This window comes from Diplotaxodon limnothrissa, linkage group LG11, assembly GCF_057381915.1.
Source record: "Diplotaxodon limnothrissa isolate DT_005_m linkage group LG11, D_limnothrissa_male_GT1.1, whole genome shotgun sequence".
In the NCBI taxonomy this organism is placed as follows: domain Eukaryota; kingdom Metazoa; phylum Chordata; class Actinopteri; order Cichliformes; family Cichlidae; genus Diplotaxodon; species Diplotaxodon limnothrissa.
Genome location: NC_140606.1, coordinates 31,337,604 through 31,352,373, shown reverse-complemented (window position 1 = coordinate 31,352,373; position 14,770 = coordinate 31,337,604). Strand labels below are relative to the sequence as shown.

The 14,770-nt window shown below is 37.6% G+C and overlaps 4 protein-coding genes across 5 annotated transcripts; 1 reads left to right on the top strand and 3 right to left on the bottom strand.

The window, feature by feature from the left end:
• Positions 1 to 228: 228 nt before the first annotated feature.
• LOC146623218 (casein kinase II subunit beta-like) lies at positions 229 to 4,625 on the bottom strand. Its single transcript, XM_085365812.1, has 7 exons — positions 4,550 to 4,625; positions 4,113 to 4,188; positions 2,241 to 2,343; positions 2,037 to 2,152; positions 1,870 to 1,945; positions 1,555 to 1,744; positions 229 to 1,445 (listed from the first exon to the last, which is right to left on the bottom strand). The coding sequence occupies exons 2-7, from the start codon at positions 4,182 to 4,184 to the stop codon at positions 1,355 to 1,357; spliced, it is 648 nt and encodes a 215-aa protein (XP_085221938.1). The 5' UTR covers positions 4,185 to 4,188; positions 4,550 to 4,625; the 3' UTR covers positions 229 to 1,354.
• Positions 4,626 to 6,586: 1,961 nt separating this feature from the next.
• On the bottom strand, positions 6,587 to 8,518 carry LOC146623217 (allograft inflammatory factor 1-like). Its single transcript, XM_085365811.1, has 6 exons — positions 8,452 to 8,518; positions 8,200 to 8,261; positions 8,056 to 8,122; positions 7,913 to 7,954; positions 7,575 to 7,740; positions 6,587 to 6,950 (listed from the first exon to the last, which is right to left on the bottom strand). Exons 1-6 carry the CDS (start codon positions 8,465 to 8,467, stop codon positions 6,863 to 6,865), a joined length of 441 nt encoding a protein of 146 aa, XP_085221937.1. The 5' UTR covers positions 8,468 to 8,518; the 3' UTR covers positions 6,587 to 6,862.
• Positions 8,519 to 9,254: 736 nt separating this feature from the next.
• On the top strand, positions 9,255 to 11,055 carry LOC146623216 (uncharacterized). The gene is made up of 7 exons (XM_085365810.1): positions 9,255 to 9,321; positions 9,630 to 9,947; positions 10,029 to 10,304; positions 10,393 to 10,446; positions 10,544 to 10,723; positions 10,831 to 10,872; positions 10,964 to 11,055. The coding sequence occupies exons 1-7, from the start codon at positions 9,255 to 9,257 to the stop codon at positions 11,053 to 11,055; spliced, it is 1,029 nt and encodes a 342-aa protein (XP_085221936.1).
• A 400-nt stretch (positions 11,056 to 11,455) lies between these two features.
• Positions 11,456 to 13,893, bottom strand: LOC146623215 (obscurin-like). 2 transcript variants are annotated; one of them, XM_085365809.1, is made up of 8 exons: positions 13,821 to 13,893; positions 13,140 to 13,424; positions 12,749 to 13,039; positions 12,398 to 12,670; positions 11,993 to 12,259; positions 11,804 to 11,902; positions 11,658 to 11,683; positions 11,456 to 11,578 (listed from the first exon to the last, which is right to left on the bottom strand). In XM_085365809.1, exons 1-8 carry the CDS (start codon positions 13,891 to 13,893, stop codon positions 11,456 to 11,458), a joined length of 1,437 nt encoding a protein of 478 aa, XP_085221935.1. The 2 variants fall into 2 exon arrangements, with proteins under 2 accessions (XP_085221935.1, XP_085221934.1); XM_085365808.1 differs by having other exon boundaries at positions 12,398 to 13,039.
• Positions 13,894 to 14,770: the final 877 nt, after the last annotated feature.

The following is a 14,770-nucleotide window of genomic DNA, read 5'->3' as shown; positions in this document are numbered from 1 at the left end:
CGATAAAAAAGTAGTTTCACATTAAGAAAAAAATAATAGTTTTTAGAAAATTGAAAATATTGTTGCTTTGTGACTTATCCCTGTCTTTTTATGGAAAATAAAATAAAATAAGCATTATTTTGCATGTTGTTGGGCTGTCTGTGAATGAAGCACGTCATATTAAAAATGAGCTCTTGGTAAGTAATAAATATTTAATGCCAGTCTTTTTTTTTTTTAATTTAATGCCAGTCACTTGTTTTGCAGTGGATGTTGCACGTTCAATACCAAACTCTTAAAAAAAAAAAAGAGAGTCACATCTGTCTAGATCAGGGATGTCAAACTCATTTTACACAGTCAGTCCGCTTTGATCTTAAGTGAGCCGAATCAATGAAACTGATGGATGTTTAAAATTACAGTAGTTCTGGAAGTTCATTGCCCAGACTATTCTGTAATTATACAATATAAAGTTTTCATAACTTCACAGACACCTAAAAAAAAAAAAAAATCATAGTAGGTAGTGGAAAAAACAAACTTTTATGTAATTATTAATTATTGTGATGAATTATGAATGGGAGATCTTTATCAATAAGAAATGCTGTCAAAACTATGAAAATACAGTTAAAAGTTCAAACTTTCTGAACTTTTTTTGCCCAGTGGACTGGATTGGAGTCTTTGCCGGCCACTTCTGGCCCCAGAGCCTTATGTTCTGACACCCCTGGTCTAGATCGTTATCCCATTATTTAAACATATACAAACAGAGCCCTCAGGAAATGATTGTTAGAGCTGTCTAAACAAGCAAATACACAGCCACTATATCTCATGAAACTGAAGAGTAACATTTAAAACAAGCATAGGTCCTTTTGGCTTTTCTTTATCTCTCTAATTTGGTATTCACTGGTTGTTGGTAAGAGCACCTGAATCTATTTGCACATATTACAAGAACAACATCTAAGCACATTCCTACATGTGTTCTGGATTTAATAGTTACATTTTCATGAGGCTTAATCACTGATAAGGCAAACCTCTTGGGGCTGGTGGTGAGACATTCTGTTACATTCAACTAAGCCGCAAAGCAAACTGCAGTAAAAGTCACTTTTCAATCTAAAAGAGAAACCCCTTTATTTTGAAAAGATGGACTGACATCAGTTAAGGTTCAACCACATGTCTGAAGCTCAATTAATTAGTATAATTAAAAACTGCTCAACTGTAACTGCCTCCTAAAAGAGGGGAAATGGCTGAATCTGAAAGTGCTTATCAACACAGAGGTGAGTTTGGAGAACTGTACAGGTATTTATTGGTTATACACAATCAATTGCTTCACGCAAGTTGTAAACAACAAAGTCTCTGAGTCCACTGTCTTTGTCAAAGATGGCTTCTAGCGAATCACCTTTACTGGGCTCTTGAAACTTGATGCTGCCTGAAGCTGGAGTTGATAAGCCATCGGGTGGATTTTGAAACCATACAGCCTAAAAAAAAAAAAGAACAAAAATAAATAAATAAATTCCTCGCTTTTCAGAGGTCAGTGGTTTGGTGTCGTTTGAAAACTGAGTGTAACATTGATGCAAAAGAACAAACCTTGGCACAAACTGATTGGCGGGTCGCTTTGGGCGGTACTCTGGGTGCACCATGAACAGCATGTGAGGGAACCCCGTGCCAAAGTAGGCTCCATCCGTGTGGTGGTGCCTAGAGGATTTAGGGGTGTACACATCCATGCACTTTGGGCAATAAAGCTTCACCATCGCTTCTCCCGGTATATCCGATAAACCTACGTTACGCAGGAGAGAGAGAAAAGAAGGGATAGTCACAAATATCACAGTGTGTTGTTTAGTTCAAGTGACCCCCCCCCCCCCCCCCCCCCCCAATGAGAAGATCAAAAACAATCAGACCTACCAATCGGAAGCATTGGCTGATTCTCACAATACACTCTGGGGCAATAGCCAAAATCCCCCTGCTGATACTTTTCCAACTACAAAAAAGAACAAACTTAAATCACTCGTGATGATCATGTTGTGGTGCCTGTAAGAGGTTGTTGCAAAAACTATAAAATAAGAGCCCACCATTTGTGCAATGCCTCTGTTTGTGAGGATGTAACGTGCATGTATAAGTCCGTACAGCATCTCTGCTGCCTGCTCTATCAGGTCGCTCTGGTTTGGATTATCTTCAAGCTCCTCATCTGTTTAAATAGAAACAATTTAGCCTGTTTAACTATTTTACTATCTCATTTTATGAGAGAAGTGGTTTGCACCACTTTAAAATCTCACCTGGCTCCAGGTCAAGAATCATATCCAGAGCCTGGCGGTAATGAGGCACCTGCTCATTCAACCCCGTCAGGTTAAACTTGTCCTGTATGTAGTCTTCATCAACCTAAAACACAGCAGCAGAAGGAAACCAAAGGCTATTAATAGCACAAGTTACTGTTGCAGCAGTGCACTGCACAGCACACTGATATAGAACCATTATACAAAAGTTTAACAAGATTACTGCAATGCAGCCAGCTATTTCTTGGCATTTTTCATTTAAGCATTTTTACTTGATGCCCTTTTTGTACTCTTAGAAAGAAAACCCTCCGTGCTCTTCACAAACAGGCGAGGAGAGCAGTTGCAACAGTCAGGTCTTAACTATATGTAGCTGAACTGAAAACTACGTGTGTGTAAAATGTCCAAGGTGGCATCTTCCAGCCCCAAAGATACCAAATAATAAAATAAATAATGCAGACCAGAAAGTAAATGACGCAGCAGATTATCCTGGTTACAGGTTACTGGCCATAGTGTGACCTTGACCCCAGGTTGATATCCAGTAGGTGACGACCTACTCCATCATTTAAAGATTTCCCTGCAAGTTATTGAGACACTGCAATATAAATAACAGTACAGGGATATTTGACCAAGAGAGAAATTCAGACACTCAAACACAAAAAAAAAAGGGAAATGTGTTTTATTTGGTGGTTTCAGTTCTGAAATTACAACAGAACAGAAACTACTGGATGGAAAAAAGTAGCTGAGGTGATTAACTGATTTCTAACCAAAGGAACTTCCAAGAGTCCTAATGTAAAGCTGCAGCTACTTCTAGCATCTACAAATTCATTTGAATTCAGTGTGTTGTTTGCCTAATAGATAACAGTTCAGATTTAAAACTTCAAACACATTTTTGATGCATTTGAATTTTTCTTGTTTTTATGGAAGGTGGTCTAATAAATTCATTAAGCACATACACCTGGTAAGAAGGTAAAATATCATCTTTACATAGCCTGGTTAGTTTGATTTAAGCACATTCTGTACATTTCAGTACTCGCATGTGTTATTCCACATAATATATCAAACAAAATCATGAGTGTGGTGGTCATTTTTGTCTTCTTTATAGCTGATGGCTTTAGTCCACCATACACGTCACACTTTACTGGTTTGGCAAAAGGTCCCAGTACGCTCTCAAACTGTTTTTTATTTTTTATGTTGTTAGCTGAGATTATAAATTTAGCAAAGTAATTTTTGATTGAGAGTAGCTTCACTACGATTTCCAAATGGTTTTGCAACATGCAGCATATCCTTAAGTACTGGCTGTTTTGATGTGTCACCACTATACTAGGCATTTATCTTTCAGTCTAAGCATGCATGGTGCAGGGTCTCAGAATCCTGCTGAACTCCGAAATGGTTCACAGATTACATCTGCATGATTTATAGAAATCTTTCAATCATAAAGTTCAAGTGTCTCCATGATCTTAATCAATAAATTATTCTTTAGGTGATGTTGTAACTATTAACATAAGTGTGCAAACAGAGAAAGTGATCATAAGAAACCAGCACACCACATCAGGTTTGATTTATTCAAAGAAAGTCTGTACGTATGGTCTGATGTGCAAATACATTTGATATATCTTGGTGCTGTGATGAATATGGACCAAAAATCAAGAAGTCAAGGTTCGATTTAATTTAATCATGCGAACCACTAAGGAATTGTGTATTTATGCAGAGTGCTTGTGCTGCCACAGTGTAGAGCAGCCTGATGGTGTGGGGACATAATTTACGCTTCTGTATACTCCGCCAGCAGGCGATGCGAATGATGAAGTCTGTGAAAAGCTTATGACGGTGCAACTAAAGCTTTGAAAAATAAAGAGTGAAAATGAAAATGAGACTGACCTCGCAGAAGAACTCGTTCCCTCTGAGTCCACAGAACCACGATATCCAGGACACCTCCTCTGAGCTGCTCATCCTCCTGACAAACCAACATAGCCGCAGTGAACCAATTTACACCCAGAAAGGTTAAAAACAAAGGCAGTAAAACATTAACAGGGTTAGTGAGCCGAGCTTTATAAGTGAACATAGCACAACATTATTTTCAGCACAGATAAGGACTGCAGCTGACACCTGGGGTTTTACTAAAAATGTTAAACATAATCTTTAATTGAGCTTAGACCTGCCTCTCAAACCTGGGAAATACGTCAGCTCTTGATTTAGCATGCTGGCTAGCGTTCATGCTAACACGTTCAGTACAAATGTATTACTGTAACGGCACATTAACATAAATACCGCCTATGTGTTTGTATAACTGTATACAAACATTCGCTTTCACTCACCCTTCTTTTATATTAAATAACGCATCAATTTGGAAGCTTTGCTAAGCTGTCCTCCCTCCCAGGGTGACAAAATATAATTTCCGGTCATGCGTTCTTTTCAAAATAAGGTAGCCGACTACACATCCGGCTAGTGATGGCCAAATGAAGCTTTCTGAAAACGGTTCGTTACTCGAAGCTTTTCAACACAGTCCTTTTTGGTGACATCTTGTGGCCAAAAATATGAAGAGCAGCTTGAATCCACAAAATAAAACCAACTGCTTCATAATGATTGTCCACTCTACAGAGTGGAATTCTGTCTGATATTGGGCTGCTGTTGTGTTGCTTTGAACGTGTATTTTTTTGTGTTAAAAAAATGTGGTTTATTTGTTTAATAAATAATTTTGACCAGTAAACTTTCCTTGTTTAAACATGCACCATGGTGTGGTCTTTCTTTGCTTGTGACTTCTTGATGTTGGTAAATACAATAATTGAAAAATACCACGTTACATATAACATACATATAATAATGCACATTATGGAGTATGCTTCTGTTGTGACGTCCTGCCTCCATGTACTTATGCAATTAATCGCTAGACGGGTATATTTATAAACAATATTATATTAGGGAAATTTTCCTATACATATTTTTGACCTGGGGGTAGAATTGATTGTGAGATGGAAAGGGAAAATGCTTATGAGGTTGCAAATTAAAAACATGGTGCATTTAAGGTAACACTTTTCATTTTTATTTAAGAAGAGAATTTGTTCCGCTGTGCGATGGCCGAACCTGTTCCTTTTCGTGGAGATAATTTCTCCTGCCTTAAGGAAAATCCCTTCACATGGCACAGAAGATGCTGGATTGCAGAAAAACTGGTAGAGATGCAGTTATACAGTCTAACTGGGCCTCACAAACTATCAGCTAAAGAGAATAAATAAATTAAATTGCTGCACATTTTGTAGACTAACATTTTTAAGATTATTTTTTAAAATAAAATATATCTTTTTATAACATTAAATGTTACGAGTCAAATGAAAGTTTTTCTAAAGTTATTTAATGATATTTATATTATGAAAAGCAGATTTTTGACATTTTAAGTTTTTCCCGTTTCCAGATAAAATAAACACGCACAAAACAAAAGCAAACAGCCAGAACACAAAGCTGGAAAAACCCACCCGATTGACCAAAATCAACTCAAAATACTCCCACACAACAGAACCTCCTCTATTCCTCGTTGGCTCCAAATCTGATCAGTGGTTCGCTATCTGTCACCATCAAAACACTCCACAAATCCCGCGAATGATTCACCTGCTTATAAACCATTGAATCAGATACCGAAGCAGTTAGCTTCTAAATGAAGCTTCGGACGTCACTGATCACGTGACTCTGGCCAAACGAATCAAGCTTCGACACAGTGCTTCTGAAGCAGTGTGTTGATTTTTTTGACACACGCCATCACTACATACGGCATATATTAGGCGAAAGCGAAGGAGAGATAAGCCTACTACCGGTACAATTATCTTTTTGTTGTTTGTTTGTTTGCCATGTTCTCTAAGATCAACATCTGACGTTGCTATATTAGAAGAAAAGTGGCCACACTGTTGTATATTGTGAAACACCCAATTTTTTAAACTACTATAGTAAATAAATACAATCAAATCCAACAATAATGGAAGTAATACGTCAGATCCAAATGAGACATGGTTCACCTTAGTTCAAGTAGGCTAATGTTATGATAATGTCAGTCATGCATCCCAAATTGAATGTGATAGTTAAGAGGTGTGCCTCTATCTCCTCTGTCTGTAAAATACCTTGATGCATGGAGGAGATGCAATGGAAACATACCTTTGATTTTGTTTTTTTTTAATTAATATGAAAGAATATAAAATAAAAGCGAGCGAAAGCAGCTGTTTGTAGTTATATCTCATGTGTTTAATATTTTTACTTTTAGGCTCTTTTAGCTATAAGGGTTAAAAACAGAAAAGCAAAATGCAATGCAGTTTAATCTTTTCACTTTAACAAACACAACATGAGATCCGTGACTGTTTAACCACGTAATTTTTAATGAACTTGTAAAAATGTTGACCTTCTAACATGAACCACACTGATCACATATTTTGCCACTGCCATGTACATTTCACATTATCAGAGTACTTGAACAAACACCTAGAACAGTACAGTTCTAGTACATGCAGGCTAGTTTACATCTCTTCATGAAAATTGCACATTTTACTTCATGTTTCATTTTTTTCACAACTTTACCTTTGATTGATTTTAAAATCTAGGCGGGGGGAAGGGGGGGAGGTTTATTGACAGAATTCAGCTCGGATGGAAGGTCAGGGCAGGTCTGAAAAGGTTTTACGACGAGGTGGTCCAACTTCTTTCTGCTCTTCTTCCTTTGCCATGCCTTCAAACATCAAGATCCTTGAATAAAAACAAGACATTTTACATGCTTTAAAAAGCATTCTTGCAAACCTCAGACGTTACGCATTTGTTTCTCTATTGTCGGTAAGCGGTAGGCCTAGATCTTTTTAGTTTCAGTTTATTTATGAAAATGCTTCTGTGCTGGAATTGAAATACAAGATTTCTTTTATTATTCCTTCTAAGAAAAACTCTTCTCATCTGTAAATGTATCTTATGGGTTGCTGTGCAAGCTGTTATTGTGAATAGTATTTATTTATGTAAAATTGTTATTATCACAGTGAGATGGATAGGATCTTTTTACCCCACTGCCAACAACAAAACGACAAACCTACAGAGCATGTGCACGTAGCAAGTAAAGTGAAAGTAAATGAGAAGAAAGTGTTCATGTAAATGAAACTCATTCCCCAAGTTAACCAAACTGCAGAAAATATCTGAAGGACTACTTTGATATATAGGCTCAGTTTCAACATAACCAGTAATTTCACAAGTATAGGTTTCTGATGTCCAGTATTAGTTCAGTTTTTCAGTTGTTTGGGAAGTTCTTCTCACTATAACCTTATTTGACCTTGGACTCCACTTGCAGTCTACAGCTATGCTCTGAATAGCAACTTATTTCATACTCACAGTTTTAAAATTGCATTTCTCTTTCCCAGCATCATATTGAGGAAGTCATTGTAGCTGATAGTGTCTTTTGAGCTACTTCCAACCACCTCTGCCATCATTTTTTTCAGTTCCAGGTGAGTCTTGGCCAATCCAAGTTTCTCCAACATCCTCTTCAAACCCATTATGTCTATAAAATTACAAGTGCGCAAAAAGAAAAATGAAGTAAAAAACATTACTGCTTGCTTAATCTGAGAGGTTTATTTTGTTGTTGTTTTTGTCTGAGGCACTACTGAAAGTAGCACTTGCTTAATGTTGCTAAAAAAAATTACTTCAGGGCTGCACGGCTAGTGGCGTCCTACCTATTTCCCCTTTGTCGTTGAGATCAAACTCCATGTATTTCTCTGTAACATAAACAATAAGATTATTATTATTCCAAAATTTATGACTTTGCACCAATTGAACAATGAACTGAAGTGTTACTGGTACCCCCTTTGAGACTCACTTTTAAACATTTCAAGCTTTGAGGCCAGGTCTTCCTCTCCTTCATATTTAGGATCTGTGAGAAAAGCCTAATAATGACATAAATACACAATTTAGCATCGCAGGGTGTCAGTCGACGTCTTGGACAGTTCTGTGTTTAGCTCACCTCGTTGATACCATTTAGCTTTTCCTCCTGCTGAGACTTTAGAAGACCAAATGCTTTACCACCTGTGAAAAACCAATATTTTAGGAACAACAACAGCCTGAGAGAACTCTCACAAACAATCAATAAGAACTGGTAGTTTAATGGATGAATTAATAACATAAATGAATGATTAAATAAGTAAATTCAGTCTTGTATTGTTCAGGCTGGTTAAAGTGGCTTTAACAACCAAAGCTAACAGAAAGACAAACTAACCTTGAGCACAGTCCATTTCTGTCAAGAGAGCTGAGAAACTGTGAAACCAACACAAACACAGGCGGAAGGTTACGATGATGCTTCTATAAACTGAACGAGAAGAGGAAGTGAAGTGACAAAGTTTCAGTTAGACAGAAGAGGTTCCTCTGTTACATTTAAGGCTGCAGAAAACGAAGCCAACCTGATGACACAGATAATAATTTAGGAGAACTGTGCATGCAGGACACACGTGTGATCTATCAGCTTATTTAAAATTCTATGTTTTAGGAAGAAGACGTATGTGGCAATAAGATCTTTCTTTAGTGCTCTAGTCTGGAAACTTTTGCTCATGAGGCATTTTTGGATTACATCATATTTTGTTATTCACAGTTTTTTTTTCTGGGTGTGGGTTCCTTTTTATTCATTTAAATGAAAGAGTTATGCACATTTACACCTGGAAGTACCTCAAAGGTGAAATGTCTGTACCAGTGAACAGCTCCACTGGAACGGGTGGAAGTAAAATGGTTTAAGCAGTCACATAAGTCAGATCAATGTGTTTGGAGAGAACTTTAGTGCAGCTTTATCACTTTCTTTTCCTTACTTTAAACATGAGCCCAGAAAGCAACTTGGCCACAAAACTGGCCAAATGTAATGCCTAGTTCTTGCCACACTGTGGTATTGTTGATCACATAATCAGGTAAAGAACATCCAAAAGACTCATGGTAGTTTCCAGTTGAGACTTCTATGTAACTTCAAGGAAGTGAAAATAAAAAGGTCTAGAGGTGACTGATCTTTGTCTCTTCACTAGCTGCATTACACAGAACATGTTACATTTATATCTTCAGGGTTACCTTTCTTTAATTCTGTTGAATGTCGCATCAGGATTTGGAGGTAAGCAGTTCTGCAGATAATGTCTGGATCTGATTGGATAAAAATAAACGCTTTTTAACTATGCTTGCTACATTTGTAATTAAGTAACTAAAGGTTTATTCAGTGTATATCATCTTGGCTCCAAAAATTATTTAACAACAAATGCAATTTCATTATATGCCATGAATCTAAAAATATGCATACTGCTAATCTGATATTGCATATTTTGGTGTAAACTTTCTAACCAGCAAAAATGAGGTACTTGCTTCCTTGAATGCGATGCATGTATTAGTACATTTAGACTCATTATTTAACTTTTGGCTTAACAGATACTGAGCCCATCTTAGCTGTTCAAGAAGAAGATGTAGCTCTCACTTGTTTCAGTCAAAATGACACGGATCCAAACAGCTTCTACAGATACAGCGTGACAAAGTTTGCTACAGATCCTAATCAAGTGAAGGATATGTTTAAATGGCCCACACCGAGCAACGATGTGTATAAACGTGTAAAATGGGTAGCTGATGGAAATGGACAAAAATGCTTAACTCTGACAAAACTTCAAAAATCCGACGCAGGACTGTACACTTGTGAAATGTGGAAAGGATGGGACCGTGTTGCGGCCAAAAACATATCTTTGAGAATAAAAGGTAAAACTTTTTACTACTTTCTCTTTACTTTGCAAGCAAATATCTCACTGGTGAGTCACATGATTTGTTATGATCTTGCAGACTGCAAAGTCCTTGAACCTGTGAAGGCCGCACCCAGCATGCCTGCCAAGTTAAACTGCCCAGTAAACATGACAAGTGGACAACAAGAACCTCAAAACATCTCCTGGGCAATCCAGAAAGGAGACATGCGTGAATCACTCGACTCCAGCAAAGCCAAAACTGATGGTACATCTCTGACTTTCCAGTCTGTGAACACCAGCGACAGTGGCTGGTATACATGCAGTTACACGCTTGGTAAAACTCAGCGCTGCTTTGACATCAATCTACAAGTACAAGGTCAGTGATTTTTTTCTTTGACATGTCAAAAGCAATGATCAAACATACACACAAGTAATATGTAAGATTCCTGTTTTTTCACACGAAGCTTTTGTGACCACAACGGTTCCGGTTATTCCAACAAAAACTCCGAGTCTGCCAGGTCTGTTTGCCTTTGCTGTCTTGCACATTCATTAAATCATATTTATGATTATATGTTCACTATATTGTTGCTTTAACTTTCGCCTTGTTCTCTTTAGCACCAAAAGCCAATGATATATCTCTGTCGCAAAGGAAGGAGGAGAGCAATGATGCTTTAATTGCAGTTGTGGTCTGTGTCATTTTGGGGATGATCATAATTGCTGCTGTGATTGGACTCGTTGTGTACCGCAGATGCAAAACCCAGAGAATCACACAGTTACACCAGAGGCGCTTTAACGGTTTGATCTGACTTTAAACTCTTTCATTCTTATCACACTGTCATGCAGTCACACTAACTTTACGTAGTGTTGAGTTGTTTAAATATTTCTGTTTTCTTGTTATTCAGGTAATTGTATGTCTACATATGAGATTGTTGCACCTTTGACGAGTGAGTGCAAACTCTCTTCTTACTGCGCTTTTTAGCCACTGTGATGCCTTTCTGTTCAACACTTGACTTGAACCTTTTTCTTTTTTCACAGATACTCCAGGCCAGCGAATCAACAGTCTGTATCAAATGCCAGACGAAAGCTTAGTTACCTGTAAGTTGTATGAGGTTTTGCCTCCTTTATGAAATTGTTCAAATCTTATCATGTCAACAAAAAACAACCCAACAACAACGAAAACCAAAGAAACCAAAACATTTTTCTCTCCTTTGTTGCAGTCCAATAATAAATATTTTCAAGTAAGGAAGAAGATTCTCCTTTGCAGTTATCTCATCCTTGCAGTGTGGGTTGGATTTTCAAAAGTAGATAAGTTTGCATGCTTATAATGTAACCAATCATGTTTTTGTAACTTTATTTCTTTAAAATCTTACATGCATGTCTGTAGCAAGGCAAAGGAGGAGCTGATTTACTGTGCATTTCTGTTTCTTGAAATAGAAAAAAGTCTGTTTTCAAACAGGTTTTGTAAACCACATCTGTTGATGATTTTGAAGTTTGTGATAAAGACAAAGAATAGCATGTGGTTTCACTCTAGTTCACAGCTTGTAATAAATCATAAAAACTGGTTGTTGCAGTGGCTGCTTCTCTTTTTAAATGTAGTTGCTGTTGTTGTTCCTCATTACGATCATCCTGAACGACCTCGTACACATGAGTCTGAGGAGAAGAGCACCAACATTAGTGAAATAGGACATGTGAGCTTGACTCGGCATGATCCTGTTTTTTGATATCTTACCATTTCAGTACTGGGCTGATCATTAGCTGCAGACCAAGAAGGAAAACATTGTGGTCATTGTGGAAATATTCAATCTCCATCAAAGCCTTAGAGTAATTCATGTTGTAGCTGTTGTTTGGTTGTAATTTCTGAAGCACATTCAGTACCTGCATCCTTGTTGCGCTTCCTCTTGGTGTAAATGTAGAGCCCACCCGCCACTATCAGGATGACTAGAGGCAGGCCTACCCAGGCAGGTGTTTGCAGAGCTGTGGAAAGGAATAATTTTCTGATCAGTTTGGTCATGAATAGAAGGTGCATTCAGCAGACAAGGCAACAGTAAAGTAATTCATGCTTACGGTCAACGGCATGCCACTTTTTTGATGCCACCCGAGCGCCCTCTCTGTGCACAGAGCATGTTATATCTTCGTATGATCGCACTGATGACTCTGGGAGAAATAACTTCTTTATCAGAGTATTATTGATATTCATTAATTCACTCTGCCAACCTTTGTGGGCACTTCCTGACCAAGTTAATTCAAAGTCATTTTCACATTCTGTGGCACAGGTAAGTGCACAGGTCAAGGTGAGATTCTCTCCTCTGAGCCCTGCAGGCATTGCAGTTACTGTAAAAATGTAGAACATGAGAGATGAAACATCAGATATCGATAGCTATCTCTCCATCTCTCCATCTCTCTCTCTTTCTCTCTCATATTTGTATGTGTATATATATACACTTGCATCTACAAAGTTTTAATACTTACCATCAAGGGTATGCAGCCTGAATTTATTGAGCACATCTTTTTTATCAGTGGAGTGTGAACACTGGTAGTCTCCAGCATGCAGTGAGCTCAGTCTGCTAATGACCAGAGAGGAATCTTGATTAACATGTGATGCTTTTATTTGGCCATTATCAGGTGAGCTAGCATCTCTCAGTTGCTTTTCACGCAAAGTCCACTTCATATCAGGAGAGGAAGTGTTGCCACAATTCAATAGTACTGACTCACCCACTGTGGCAAACACTTCCTCTAGTCCATCTGGGGAAAAGGGAGAACTGGTCACACTTTGTACGTACTGAGCAACATCTTTCATTTTGTGTACAGGCTGTGTAGCACCTTTTACTGTTGTCGTATAACTGATGGTGGCTTTAACAAGGTCATTCTGAGTTAGATGACATCTCCATTTTCTGTGGTGGTCTGTCGATTTTGTATCAATGATCAGTTTAGAGAAGCAATTATGTGGATGTTCAATTACAAATCTGCTTCCATTTATTGGTGTATCATCCTCAGAGCTCCAGTTGATATGAAGCTCTTTGCGGTTGAAACAGGGGTCAGCTCCTTTATCTGTACTGAGGTAACAATGAAGCTCCATCTTTTTGTCATTTGCAGGAAGTGACCTTTCAGTAACTGGTGGATAAAAAAAAGTGAGCATTGTGATATTTTTGTTTACTATTTCTGTATGTAAAACAAAAAAAACAAAAAGAAGGTGTGAAGCAAAAATACTTACTGCAAAGAATTCGAAGTGAAACACTTGACTTGAGCGTTCCACTCTTACACGTGTAAAGCCGTGCGTCATTGAGCACCAGCTGAGTAATCTGCAGAGAGCAGTCTTTGAGCAGGCGATACCTGTGGCTGCTTGGAGCTGTCGGTTTTTCTTTCTTTATAATCTCATCAGTTAAATTAAATTCTGCACTCATGTCCCAGCTGATAGAAGAACAGGTTTTGATAGAAGGGATACCACATGGCAAAGTAACATTATCTCCTTCTACAGCGACCATTAGCAAAGGGTTCCCTGAAGAAAATTACAGAAAAATGCATTTTTTTTAAATGAAAAAGATTTCTTAAAATCTATATATGCCATAAAATGAAAACTGTAACACTTGTGTACATGTGAGCAGTTCACAAAGGACTGAGTGAATATCTGAGATCACAATTATTTTGTGAGTTATTTTTATTATGGTTATTTTGCTATGATACAATATAAGGTAAAAAAAAATCAGTAACCACTGACTAATTATTTTTCTGTGACACCAACAAGTTTTGTCTCATAACGGTGCCTCGTGGGTTAGAAAACAATCAGAAAGGATGAAATCAAGCCATGTCCAAGAGGGTTTTACAAGGTACCGCGTGTGAATATATTACATCATGTGTATATATATTTATAGGTGTTATATGTTTGTTTAATTACCAGTTGGATGATGTCCACTTGCTGCCTGTGTGAGATAAAAAAGACAGATTACCAACAGTGAGAGCGAGTCCATCTTGCCGTTTCCAGATTTTCTCTGTTATTGCAAAATGCTCTTATAGCAGAAGTTTTGCAAAACACTTTTCCAGGAAATGACACATGAAGATCATGTTTAACTGAGGAGAATGACTCATAAGAGAAATTTATATTTATGTAGTGATCGAGTCCGTCATGTTTATCCAAAATTGTCACAATCACTTTAAGTGTTGTGACTGTTGTGATTTACCTGTCAATTAAATTACTTTTAATAATAACGTCTACATTCCTTTTTATCACCAGGATGCTATTAATTGTGTAACAACCCAAACAGCAGATACTGCTGTATCCAGTGCTGTGGAGACTGCATTTTTAAGGTTTGTCCACCAGGTGGTGCTGTCAGATTCAGTGAAACCTGCAAAAAAGAAGGCTCTTTCACATTGTGGTGTCCAACTCCGTAGATACATTAACAGCATTCATTTTTACGACTTTTTACTCCTCTCACTTTAGTTTTTCATTTTGCAAAAATATAATTACTTATATGATCATTGTTGTAATTTCCCTCCACTACAGGTGAACATTAATGAGCACCAACAGTACAGTTATTCTGTGCATTGCCAATGAAGAAATAAAGACTTTGGTTTGGACATTTTATTCAGTGATGGTGGAACAAATAACTTTGATAATAAAGTGTAAGAATAAATAAGAATAAGAAGAGAAAATATAAATATGTGAAACATAAATTTGCACATGCATGGCCAACGCAAACAACAAGTCAGCAATACACCCACTGCAGCTCAGGGATTAGTCACAGGTCTTGGACGTGCTACAACTTCATAGGACTTGATTTTAAGCACAACACTGGCAACTCCTCTCAGATCAGGCAGTGAGGTCTCGCTCTCAGGCAGGAGGAACTG